The sequence below is a fragment of the Chelmon rostratus genome, chromosome 15, assembly GCF_017976325.1.
Source record: "Chelmon rostratus isolate fCheRos1 chromosome 15, fCheRos1.pri, whole genome shotgun sequence".
NCBI lineage: Eukaryota > Metazoa > Chordata > Actinopteri > Chaetodontiformes > Chaetodontidae > Chelmon > Chelmon rostratus.
Window position 1 is genome coordinate 19,312,531 of NC_055672.1, and position 13,221 is coordinate 19,325,751.

General features: G+C 45.6%; 1 protein-coding gene across 1 annotated transcript in view; it reads left to right on the top strand.

Annotated features, from left to right (window-relative positions):
• The first annotated feature begins 5,116 nt into the window (after nt 1–5,116).
• Nucleotides 5,117–13,221, top strand: part of alk (ALK receptor tyrosine kinase) — a 298,244-nt gene continuing 290,139 nt past the window's right edge. Inside the window, exon 1 of the mRNA XM_041954075.1 lies at nt 5,117–5,885. Coding sequence (XP_041810009.1) covers nt 5,117–5,885 — 769 coding nt within the window. The remainder of the gene's footprint in view (nt 5,886–13,221) is intronic.

The following is a 13,221-nucleotide window of genomic DNA, read 5'->3' on the forward strand; positions in this document are numbered from 1 at the left end:
AATGGCTGTGAAGCTGTGCGACAGGGGGAAGACAGGTGGATCGACAATTCTAGAGGAGCGTTTTGGGATGTTTCTCCTCTGTGATCAAACATCCATCTCTGCTTCGGCAAGCGGCAAACTTTGGAACACTGATGAGACACGCAGAGAGTGGATGGACCAGGTCATGAAGTACGATGATGCTGGCTGAAAGGGTCGCGAGCTGTAGGTACTTGGCTGCTGATTTATGAGGTTCACCAGGCGCCTTGAAGAGCGGTGCTTGAGGGGGGAAGGGTCTTTGTAAGAACTTATCTGTCTCTAATTTATCACGCTGCCACTCCCCCACCAACCTTTTGCTGCACACTGACCTGTGAGCTGGTTACCAAAAATGGTTCAGATGAAGTGGACGCTATGGCTGGTAAGTGTGCTAGAGGCCAGCTGCATTGTGGGTGATGACGACACAGGCTTTGGTTAATTTTACTCCTTAATGCGTTTTCAGACACAATGCGACTTGAGCTGCGCACGCTGCAGCAAAAAATCATCATGGCATGATGCAAGAAACTGAAAATAATGGGTAATGGCGTAATGGAGCCATTGTCGCATTATGACTGAATGGGCCTTAAGGACTAAAAATGTCAATGAGTGATCAGTCAGAAAGTAATTAAGTTTGCCTTGGCTGTGTGGTAGACGCCTTTCAAAGTGCATGCCTATTCCCAAGAATACAGCAGCAGGTGTTAACAAAGTGCAGTTCATCTCAGCCCATGCATCCCTCAGCCATCACTTTCTCTTTGGCCTGCAGCGCTCCAAATAAATTCATCTGCATCACAATCATACACCTAAATATATATTCATCAAAATCAATTAAGAGTGAAAAATGGGACTCAAGCTGCAATGCTTGACTTTGGGTTTTGCTAGTTAAAAATCAATTTGTCTCACATTACCAATGTGTTTAATCTATTATTAATAACTAAAGATAATATCTTGTTTCAGTGAATGGTTATACCATTTCCACAGTTCATTTGTCTCCACACCCAAATTATCAAACTTGCATATAGCCACACTCTGCGCTAGCTGAGAACTCGAGTCGCACAGGCTCAGCCCGACTCAAGCAATTTACTTCGAATCTCCGGTATTGATGTACAATATCATGTACAGAACGGAGCGGCTGATGTAACGTTGTACCCATTGCTCGGCACTTGCGACAACAGCATTCCAGATTAGATATTGAATGGAGTTCAGAATGTCTCTGCCACCGTTTCTCCCTTCCTCTCTCGCTCCGTACAGGCCTTATTCAGTTCCACCCACACCATTTATGACTCCTCACCTCCGACTATGAATAAAACAACTTCTCGTAAATAATGTGTTCAGATATTGGGCAGAATGCATAATGAATAAAGGAACAAAGTTTTTCACTGATGTGCTTCTGGGTTTGATTTTCTGCTCACTGCTGCTGTTCCACCACAGGTTAGGGCAGTAGATGCAAACGGACTGAAGATCTTACTCTACTGTTGGACTGTTTTCTATCTCACACCTATAGGAATGTGAATTTGCATGAGGAACAGAAGTGTGTGGCGACGTGTGTATGAGAAAATGGTGAAAACAAGAAAAGGAATTGATGATAATGCAGTCATAGCTGCAGGTTTGACTCACAAACCTTGAATTTTAAGCGTTTCAGCACCGCTGAACACAAATTTAACTGTGTGTCTACATATACAACCCCATCACAAATTAACCAATACTGCCTTGTCCAAGCATGGCAATAGAGTGCATATTAAGGAAGCAAGCAAAAAGGAGAATAGAGACAAAGAAGAGCCTCTGAAGGGCAGTTCCATTACTGGTAAGTAATTATGCAGGCACAAGACAGTGATCAATCAGTGATAGATATATTAATAATTCATGCACTACCCATGCATCTCAATTAACCCATAAGAAACTCATCTCAATCAGGTAATCAATTAGTTAAGGGTAATACATTTGTAACAAAACAACAATTAATGTTGCTTCATTAGAGGGAAAGAATGGAGTGTCGGATTGTGCAAAGCTACAGCAATTGAGTTGAGTTCTTCATGTTAATAATTAATCACAATCACCTGTTTATTTCTTGTGGCTTAAACAAGAACTAATGTTATCCAATCAGCAGGCCACTGCTGCTGTAAGCAGTAGAAATAGCCATAACAATGAATATGGGATTAGATCCCACACTAACACTGTATGTCTATGGAATGGCAATAATAAAGGCACACCGGGTCAAAGCACAGCTGCACTGCAGAGCACTTTCACATTTCCAAAGGCAGCATCAGTTGTTCATTTGGAACAAATGGAGGAAGAACTGGGTGCTCAGCATGTGCAGGGATAGCTGCCACGGCTGAACACATTATTTTTTTCCCCTTCTTTATCTTTTGAAGTGCTTATTCGATTTTAGATTTAATATATGTTTATTTATTAATTTACACAGACACAGCCATTCCATTTGCATGACAGTGCTCGATTTGTTTTAATTACGAGCAGCTGCCACATGAACGCAGAAGAAGACACGAGCTGCAACGTTTTGCTGTAAGAGTAGCGTGTGTGTGTGTGAGTGGCTGAGCGAGCCATACGTTGTCAGTTTTGCAGTAAATGCAGGTTGCAGTTGTCAGTAAATATGCTCCTCGAGACCAAAGAGAAGTTCCCGTGTGTTGTTGCCCACCTGCTGGGAAAGTGAAGGGGGTTAGGCCTGAAGCAAGAATCGACTTCGACCCAGGAGGAAAACATCTCCCCCCGACTACGGTCTGGAAGCTGAGCGGGAAAAAGCCAACCGTTTGTTCCTCCACTGCATTACAAAAGAATTAAAGATTCATCAGACGTGAACTTCAGTTCACCTTCAGCTGAGCAGACACACAGAGAAGTTCATCACTTACAACACTGAGCACGTTTGATCATACAGATGTCTGTATGGGTTTTTGATCTAAATTAAATGATGAAATGTCTATTTCTTTTCATGTACATGTTGCCATCGAGACATAACAAGCACACGCCTTGCAGTGATCCCTCTCTCCTGATTCTGATTCTCTCTGCTGACAGCGGGTCCTCTTCCATCATTTAAAATCTCGAAACTCATTACCTGAAACTCATCGCACTCTTTTTTACGTCAGATAACGCGAGGCCAGGATCTGCCGTGGTGCCAGAAACTGAATCAGTGGCCCGCCAGAACTGAAGGAATGTAACTCATTAGGCAAAAACAAAACTTTAATAATTTCACTGGTGCAGAAACCAGTTATCGTGGATTGATCAAATCATCGCTGATACCTGATATGATTAATAAGGTCAGGATCATTGCTGATGCATCCTTAGTGGAATACAACCTGTTGTGTGAGGTTTATTTATGTTCTTCTATCAAATGTTGCACCTGTGGAATCCCCAAAAAACGTGATTATATAAGACGATACACACCACAGGATGAAGCATAGCAGAGAAAAGGAAACAAATTTCAAAAGATAAGTTGATGAGGCACCAGCCGTCGTCCTGGCGAAGTCATTTCCAAAGCTGAGTTCAAACACAAGTGTGCATGTGCTGATGATTTGCAGAACCCCCCACATTACCCCTGTAAAACAGAGAATGGTATGGCCTTACGCTTCAGTTCTGACTTTATTCAATGGATTCCTCTGTGGTGCCTCATACTGTATAAAAGGTTTGCATAAGGCCCTTATCCTCTTCTATAGATAAGGCTTTAATGAGACAGTGTAAAAAAAATTCAGAGCAATTAGAGCGTTAATGGGTTTGTCAGTGAAACTGAACAGGGTGAATTACCATAAGTATGTGACGCCATCTAGCGGGTGTCGCATCCGAGCAACTTTTGGAGAGAGAGAGAGAGAGAGAGAGAGAGATAGTGTGTGTGTGTGTGTGTGTGTGTGTGTGCGTTTGGGTGAGGGAGGGGGCCCAGAGGAACATTTTCTGCCCCCCTCCCCCCCGCTCAACCACTGACCCCTCGACTCCTAATTAAGGAGGAAGTCTGTGTGGCAAATGAACTGGCAATATGGCAGCAGAGAGCCTGGTGTTTTAAGGACGTGTTGGCCTCTTCACATAAGACATAATAAAACCAAATGGGCTCCAACCCAAATGGCCTCCCTCTGAAACTATTTGATTTGCACACAACCGGGAGAGTGCGACTAATCCAATCCAATTTCCGGGCACGCGGAGACGCGGTGATTCACTGAAAAATCACGGGAGACAAACTGTGGAGCAGTGCTGCCATACCTCCTGGCATTTCTAATTTCAATAAAGATCCCAGGAACCATTACGGCTGCGCTGAGGGCGCCTCGGAGCGTCCATAACGGCGGTGGCACCTGCGCTGACTGCCTTTTTTTTTTTTTTTGCAAGGGAGTCGTGTTCGGAGAAGACGGCTTATATTGACGTCAAATGGCTGTGTGAAGGACTTTTTACCGCATGTGCTGGTGAGGCAGAGCCGACCGGAGATGCCACATCTGAGCCAAATGAGCGCCGAAATCCTCAGCAGACACTTCACCTGAGAGGCTGCCGCCGGGCTTCTCCCATCACCGACACCGTAAGATATGATTATATCTGAAACTTTAATTGATGCGCCCCTTCTCCAAAACTCGCCGTGAATTCGTGATTTAGTTGTCAGGGCGAGAGAGCGACGCTGCAGCCCGCTGCTGACAGAGAGACTACTTGTACCGCCGTCACAACTGTGCCAAGAGACAGAGAGTCTTTGAAAGCCACCGGAGCGGACCCGACCGGCATATCAATCAGCGTCCCGGAGAGCGCCTGGCTGGGTGCGCACCGGCGATTAAAGACATTGTCTTAAAGGTGCGTGCGTGCGTGTGTGTGCGTGCGTGTGTGTCTGTGTGTGTCAGTCCGTCTGCGTGCGTGCGTGCGTGCGTGTGTGGGGAACACAGAGGGGAAATGGCACTTTTTTTCGTTTGAAGAAGGAAGGACAGCAACAGTCAGCGGCAAACAAATGTGAAGCCCAGTCCCCCTCGTCTGGCCACGGGTGCGCACCGGCGAACAGGCGCAGGACCCGCAGGATCATCGATTCGCACTTTGTGGTCTTGCGCTGCGTATATGTGACAGGAGCAGAGAGGAGGCGGCGAACGGCGGGATTAACGGGCGCTTCTCCTAAACGAAAGACTCAGATTATTTCGCCATGAGCGCCAGGATATTGTTTTTGCTTGTTTGGTCTGCGGCATTTTTCGCTGGGCTGCAGTGCGCCTCGCCGAGGATCGCAGCGGGGATGGTTCCCCCCACCGCCGGCTTCAGCAACATCAGCGGCGGCGGCGGCGGCGGCGGCGGCGGCACCAGCGGGGAAACCGGAGGCAAAAGAGACTTGAATCAAACCATAAACTCCAGGCTCAAGAGGAAAACCCTGGCCGTGGATTTTGCGGTCCCTTCTCTGTTGCGCTATTACCTGGCGGAGTTTATAAAGAGACCCCTGAACGGCGACTGCCAGACTTTTCGCGGATGTTACACGGTGCGCGCAAACTTGAAAATGCAGTGCATACCTTTGCAGAAAACCATATCCACTTTTGTGGACACTGCGTCTGCCACGGACTCTGGACTGAGGAACATGTCCGCTGATGGACAGCTCCCCTTCTTCTATAAGCGGCCGCTGTCCAAAGTTCTGAAATTGGGCTTGACGAAAGCCAGCAGGAAATCAAACCAAGTTGTGGTGGAAATAGGAGAGGACATAGTCAAGACGGGATGCGGGGGGCTGTCTGTGTACGAGGAGGCCCCGGTGTTCACCCTGGAAATGGACCTCACAACTATTCTGGAGTGGTGGCTTGGCGCAGAGGGGGGCCGGCTCAGGGTCCGGCTCATGCCCGAGAAAAAGGCGCAGGTGCCCGGGATAGAGGATCGGTACACCGCGGCCATACGCGCTGCAGACCCTCGCCTCTTCCTTCAGATATCATCCCGGGGTGAGTCCCCCACCTCCCTCTCTATTTTCCCCTCACTTCTCTCATGTTGCTCTCACACTCAGGAGGCCTAAGTCATGTCGCCCCGTCACGGTTGTGATTTGAGTTCTGCTGTGATTAATTTCTGATGTTGAAGCCGGTGAGCTTAAAGACGCGGGCGATTAAATGTCAGCACATGGAGAAAGACATGACTATTTTACAGGGGACTGATGGGAAACTGATGAAACTGATGGTGTGTGTGTGTGTGTGTGTGTGTGTGTGTGTGTGTGTGTGTGTGTGTGTGTGTGTGAGTCAGAAGAAAACAACACTTTGGGAATCTATGCATTGAGGTCTGTTGCAGAGATCCAGCGGACTCTCCAGACTCCCGTTCCATTATTGATGCCCACAGCAGCGCTGAGAGATGAACTGCATGTTGATTTAATTCTCAAACTCTTTGATTATTTCCAGCTGGCACCCACGCTGTGCATGTGCAGCATCTTTAGAGGCTTCCGTCGTTATCAGTTCTGATATGTGAATTATTATTTCATTTGGAGGGAAAGAGAGGCCTCATTGCCTGATAGTGGCATGCGTAATAACACGCCTGTACATTGCCCCGGCAGGGCTCTCTCATCTCCGTCGGCTTCTCCTCAACGACGCCTTCTCGATTCCCCGACCCACCCAGCGCCGAAGGAAGGTTGGAGATTTAAGAGAACGGGCTTTATTTTGATTAGGCGCAAATTAAGCCGTTATCTCTAAGAAAGCTTTAGCACTCAATACTCGAGGGCCCTTCCCTCGTTCTTCCGAGCATCGGCACAATCAGTGTAATTGCTTAATCACTTTGATGAGGGAGGCTGGCCCAGAAAAAAAAATGCAACGGAACCTATGAGACAAAAGCAAAGCAGAGGCGGCTCGGCTGGAAGCACCCTGCAGGCGTGCGCGCATGTGGAAACACATGAAACTCAGAATGCAATAGCTGCATATGATGTCGTCAGTTATTGCATTTTGTGTTGGTTACATGTGTTTTTTTAAAGAAACAATAACATGACATATGTTGTAATAATGCATCAGCACATATGTGGTTTATACAGCTGTGATGGTGGCAGAGAAGCACCTGAGTGGACCACCCCTGCAGCTCCCAGCGGGCATTCAAACAACACAGCTGGTGGTGTTTGCAGGCGGGGAAGCCAGCGGGGGATGATGCCATGTTTTCTACCCTGGCTGTTTTATTAGGGTGCCCCTTCATCATAACCACAGAGGTGCTCTTTAGCAAAGCACTGGAGCCTAAAACTGTTGGAGGGAAGCTGCTCGGTGGCCAGCAGATCCAGCTGTGAACGCCTGTGACTGTGTGATTGGAAAAGCAGCATTTGTGCTCGGCAGACTCACTCTTTGTGACCAGAGGTTCCCAGGGCTGAGGCTGAAATACGCGCAGCTCCGAAATCTCAGCTACACATGTTGTGTTTCTGCAAGACTGTTGAAATTGCATCATCTGCCGCTTCAGCAAAACCTTGCCCTAAACATAACCAAGTTGCGTTTGTCCCAAATTTCCACCCATGCCCTGCTGTCTAGTTCCGCTTTTATTCTAGATGGACATAATGTCCACTGCAGCTCCCAGCAGGCATTTCAACCTACACAGCTGGTGGTGTTTGCAAGTAGGAAGCCAGCCAGGGATGTTTTTTTAAGTGGATTTTGTTACTTTCTTGTTGAAAGCACTGTGGTGCTCTACCACACCGTAGCTGCGCCAGATCAGAACAGTTTTATTTGTGCAGCAGTGATTCGTAGCCGTTTTGGAGGACACAGACAAACGAGGTTGTCCTACTGATAGGGATCAGATCAGAAATCCCTTCCGTGTGTCATTCAGGAGAGCTGCTGCAAACAACTCACTTTGTTGTCTAATTTGGAGGACTTGTCGGTGTCTGTGGTCCTCTGCAGACTGCCAGTGGTTGAGCAGAGAATGATCGATGATGAAGTGCTGCCATGCTACTGCATATCCAGGAGAGTACTGTGTTGTTCAGCATTATGTGTTCACAGAGGAAACACCTTCACCAAACACATCCCAAAAGAAATGGCTGTAAAACCGATGACCATTTCGGCGCCAACAGCCGTTTAAATGATCAACCTTTGAAACATTAGATCCAGTATAATGTGCAAAAGCACAGAAGAGATAAGATCACAATATATTATTTTAGCTTCATTCATTTGGGAGCGCTAAGTGTGCCTCTCTCATCTGAATGAATAGGCTGCCTCCATGATCATTTCTCTTATTTTATATCTCCTCCATCCTTCATCCTCGCATAATCCAGAAACTGATCAAGTCTTTAATCATCAAGGAAGTGTGCTGCTCAGAGGAGCAAGGAGAGACTTCCTGAAGGAAGCGCCAGCAAGAAAATACCGTATAAGGGCATCCATTAATGTGTAATCTGCTATGATGGAGGACAAAGCAGGAGAAATAACATCATCTTTTGTGCAGCGCCAAAGAACTTGCACAGACACTTATGTATCTTTGACAGTTAAATCTGTTTTATATGTATCCGTGTCACCTCTGTGTTTGTAGATTATTCCATTGCCAGCTCCACAATCTAATGACGAAAGCATTAAAAAGTCAGAAATTATATTAACATGCAATTTTGAGTGATGGTAAAAACAATTACTGCTGAAGCTGCACTGTGGTCATTGTTTAGCCTGGTTTTAAGATGTGGTTAAAATAAACAAATGTAGATTTAGACCAACTGAGACCGAACCAGCCCACTCTACGCAAAGCAACAGTCATCCAAGACTTCATGTGAATACTTCACGAAAGTAGGGACACTACCCATTCATTTCTTGGAGCCTTTTTAGTGAAATATAGCTCATCACGTTGTGGAAAACTGTTCTAAAATGGGACAAAATTGGGATTAAAATGGAAAAAAAAAAGTTTGCTCTTACAACCCAACATACATAACTAGTTGTTTCACTCTTCAAGCCTCCTCATTGTGCAGCCTTTCTGCTCTGTGTTGTTTTTCTTTGCTGTTTTTGTTTGTTTAAAAAAAAAAAAAAAGGTTGTGATGGTTGTCAGAGTGATGAGCACTGTCAGCCCCCGCCCATCAACATGCAAGTTTGGCGCCCGTATAATTGGATTGATTGCCCGATGTCATCTGGGATAGGATAATTTGATATTACAGTTAGCGGAGCATTATAGTGATGATATGTCACGACGTCGCTCTGCTTATTGATGATGTCCACATGAGCAGTTCAAAGCAGGCTCTAATTAAACCAAATAACAGCCGACTGAGTTCGAACATTGGTGTGAAAGTGGAGGATCTGCCTTGACCTTGTGAATGGTTGCGTGACAGAATAATCTTAACTCAAGGCCCACCTTCTCACTTTCACTGGAGCTTTTATTCGCCTTCAAGGAGTTTGCTCAGTTGTCACATGATCAAAACTTTGGTCACGTGGTAACAGGTGGCCGTACTTGTTCTTAGTAATGTGACAGTTATTTCAATGACATGGCCAACATTGTTATGAATCGCAGAGCCGGACAGAAGTCCGCACTTCGGTTCCACGGGTGGAGTCACAGTGTCAGCCCGCTGCGTAGTAGATTACGCCGCTCCATGTTTGCACAGCCACACTTATTATCCTGGGAGGTCATGACGCTGTTGATGCACAGACAGCCACTCGCTCACACACACACGCTCCTTTCTGCCAGTGTCACACAATCCCCCCCTCCATGTAAAATGACTCGGCTCGGGCCTCCGAAGTGCATTGTCTCGCTCTATCAGCTTCTTTACACCCCCGACTGGCTGTCGTTTGGCATTTTTCTCTGTAGCGCGCGTGTTACACTTGTTTTTCCAGCCTCCGGTAAGATGCCGGCTATTAGCATGAAATAAATACCAACCATGGCAACCGGAATAATTTGACGATCAGGCAAATGCGCCTATGGGAATCAAAGCATTAAACTCTGCACAGTACATTTATACTCAATCGCCCTGTGGGGGAGATCATTAATGAGAAATGCTTCTATGAGCTATAGCGTAGGAGAGGGGAAAACAGTGCTGGGCAGGTGTGATAAAGAGTTGACCTCTACTTTATTAACCTCTGTTATGTTCACCAAGTGGTGCCATAAATAGGTTGCAAGAGAATCATTAAATGATCTCAGTATTGGAAGCAGGAGGAAGTGGGGACCTCTGCTTCATTAACCCGCACATACATGCTGCCGAGCTGTTAAAGATGTTCATGTTCTCCGGCACACCATTAGCAACGAGTGTCTTGGTAGACGCGCCTAACTCAATGTTATTGGAGCCCTGAAGTAAAAGACTGCTACCGTCATCCTTTAACGGAGCAACTGTGTGCATTCAGGCTTTTCTGCCCATGTTTGCCCCTCAGCTCTGCCCCAAATGCAAAGACACACACTCATGATTTTCTATTGAGCGTCCCGCACCCCCAGTCTGCCATCTCCTTTGAGAGGCTTAAAACCGAAGCCTGTTGTGTGGATGTTTTAGCCGCTAGGCAAATATTGCAATTTCTTCTGAATCATAAAGAAAGTCAACAGTAAATTTCTAAAGTTAGATTACACGCTCGGTACTTTGTTGTTGCCTGCGGCCCTTTCCGAAGAGGTTTCTTCTTGAAAGATGAATGCACTTTTAATTTTTCTCCATCCAAAAAAAAGATGTTTCTTTTTCTCCTGACAAAGTAGCTGCCATATCAACCTCGAGAGTAGTTTCAGTGAGGTTGTGAAAGAGTGAGGTTTGTCTTGTTTTTGGAACCAAATTATTGACCTTGTTGCTTTTTAGTAGTTGTATTAAACTTTCATTATCAAATCATTATTCAGCATTACTTTTTGTGAATTAGGTATATTTTGATTAACTTTAGCTAAATATGATCTAGTGGATTTTGTTGTAATAATTCGTTTTTGTGTGTTAATGTGGCTTGTGGTTTTCATTTTAAATAATGCTGTGGGGAGGATCGGTGCTGTGTCTTGTGGGTGTACGCTCACCACATCAACATGCGGCTCAGGTGAGTGTGAGCGGTTGTCAGTCTGTGTGTGTTTGACCCGTGGTGACCCGTCCTGATTGTACTCTGCCTCTCGCCCTGGCTTGAGCTGGGACATGATGAAATAGTGTGTGTGATATGCAGGTGTCTGTAAGATGATCCAATAATGATCATAACTGAAAATAGCTGCAGCCCTAATCTGGAAAGTCAGTCCATAGAGACTGCCTCACTATAGGCTCCTGAATTTTGTGTTATGCCCAATCAATCAATATAACTTGAGGCTGACCTGTGAAAACCTCACATTCAAATGTAGTGCTCCAACTAATGGTTTTTCTCATTCATTGTAGATTAACTTATTGAATTATTGATTATTCATTTCGTGTTGTTGCAAACATCCATCAAAATTCCCAGAGCCAGTTGAATTGTCTTTTTGCACCACAAGTGCAAAAGTCAAATATACAAAATTTGAAATGACACGAAACGGCAAAAGGATCAGCAAATCCACACACTGGAGAGCAGAAACCAGCGAATCTTTGGAATTATTGCAGCGTAAATGACAAATGATTGATTACCAATATTGCTGCTGATGAATCTTCTGTGGTCGACTAATTAGGCTAAATGATCAATTGCTCTAGTGCCATTTGAAAGTCAGGCCAGACGATGCTTCTGGCCTTTTCTCTTACTCATAAAGCCTTGCAGAGCTGTTATTTGTGGATCCAGATTTTCTCACTTCTTGGACCAAGAGGGAAGCGCTCAGGCATTTTGAGCGGTGAGGTTTGAGCGGTGTCATTCCTGAATGTAGTTAACCAGAGGAGTAAACATGGTGTTTAAACGCTTTGGTGCCTAAATGCTGCTCGATGATGCAGTCCACCTGTTGACCTTTAATTTAGTGCATGCAGGTGGAAGGCTACAAGCCACAGGAAAAGTGACATGACATTGCAACTGAGTGGGTGGACTCGTGGCAATCAATGAGAGTCCTGACATTTAAAGCTTGTATCAATCAGCCGCTAATGGGAAAATCAATAGGAAGTCAGAATGACATTGCCACTTTATTATTTATGCATTTCTATGATCAATTCACTCAAAGAGTCAGTGACGTGTCGCGACACCCCGGCGGACCGCGAGGCCCTGCCCAGCTGATCGATGCTGTAAGTTGCGCCGAGCGTGATCAAGTGCACGGGGCTCAGTGTTTGCTGCTAACTAGGCCTGAATTCATGACAGAGGGCTCGTAGATGCAATCTCGAGGTGAGCCAGCGAGGAATTCAAAAGGAAAGGAAGAAACTGCTGCGCCACAGCTCTCCTAGACAACCGCAGCACTTATCGCACAGCGAAAAAGACCGAGGTGATGAGAGTGTGTCAGATTTTTCATCACGAGTAGCCGGATTCATTGATTCATCGCTCTTCACGAATGTGAATAATGAGACATTCACAGCAGCTGCAACGTAAACACCTTGAAACTGTTTGGTGTTTTCAATGCTCCTGCCTTACTGAGCTAACTGAGTACAGTGTAATGATATCATTACCTCCCTGTGCAGCCACCACTGTACATACAGTACATCATGAAGTACTGCAAACATAGCACTTTCCATTGCGATGGCCCCGAGTTAAGAAAACAGCAGTTCTCAGTGTCACCATGTCCAGAACGGATGGTTGAAAATGAACACCTTTTAATGAGATGCCCCCGAACCTGCTTAAATTAACTTATGACAGTCACATTCAGCGGCGCTGCTGTCAGCGTAATGAGACGGTTTGAGAAGATTTTTCTTGACTTAAAGGAAGAGGAGAAATCATTTATATGTCTGCCCGAGCTGGTGAAATATACGGCCTGTGCCTCACATTAGCTGGCTCCGTCTCAAGAGCTGGGGGAGCGCAACTGTTGCCCAAAGAGCCAAGCTGTTAGTATTCTGGAGCCGCCGTGCTTAAAATAAAATATGAAAATGTGAAGCTGGCCAAATTGGGAGCTATGGATAAACACCTTGACGATGTAAACAGCAGCTAATGCCTTTTATGATATTAATCACTCTCATTGTCGTTAATGCTTGTGTCACTGTTTCGTAAATTAGCCGGACTCAAGGTGACTTTGGCCGTGATTTCCCTTTTCACTTCTTATTCAGCAGCCTTTTTTTTTCTCCTTCTTTCCCCTGATGTTTTAGTTATTTATGCCACTTGCTTGTTCTTTCAAAAAAAAAACGCAGGCTGCCTTTATGATTAATGGTGATGCTTATGGGAGGCCTCGGTGCAGGAGTTTAGCTCGGAGCTAGGTGTGGAGTGGACCGCGTACTGTACAGGAGCTGAATGTGAAGCTCACACCCTGACATGATCCACTTCCATAACGAGAGAAATAAATAATGTGCATAAAATGAGCGGTCACACTTTTCTGGAAGTTACATGCTGT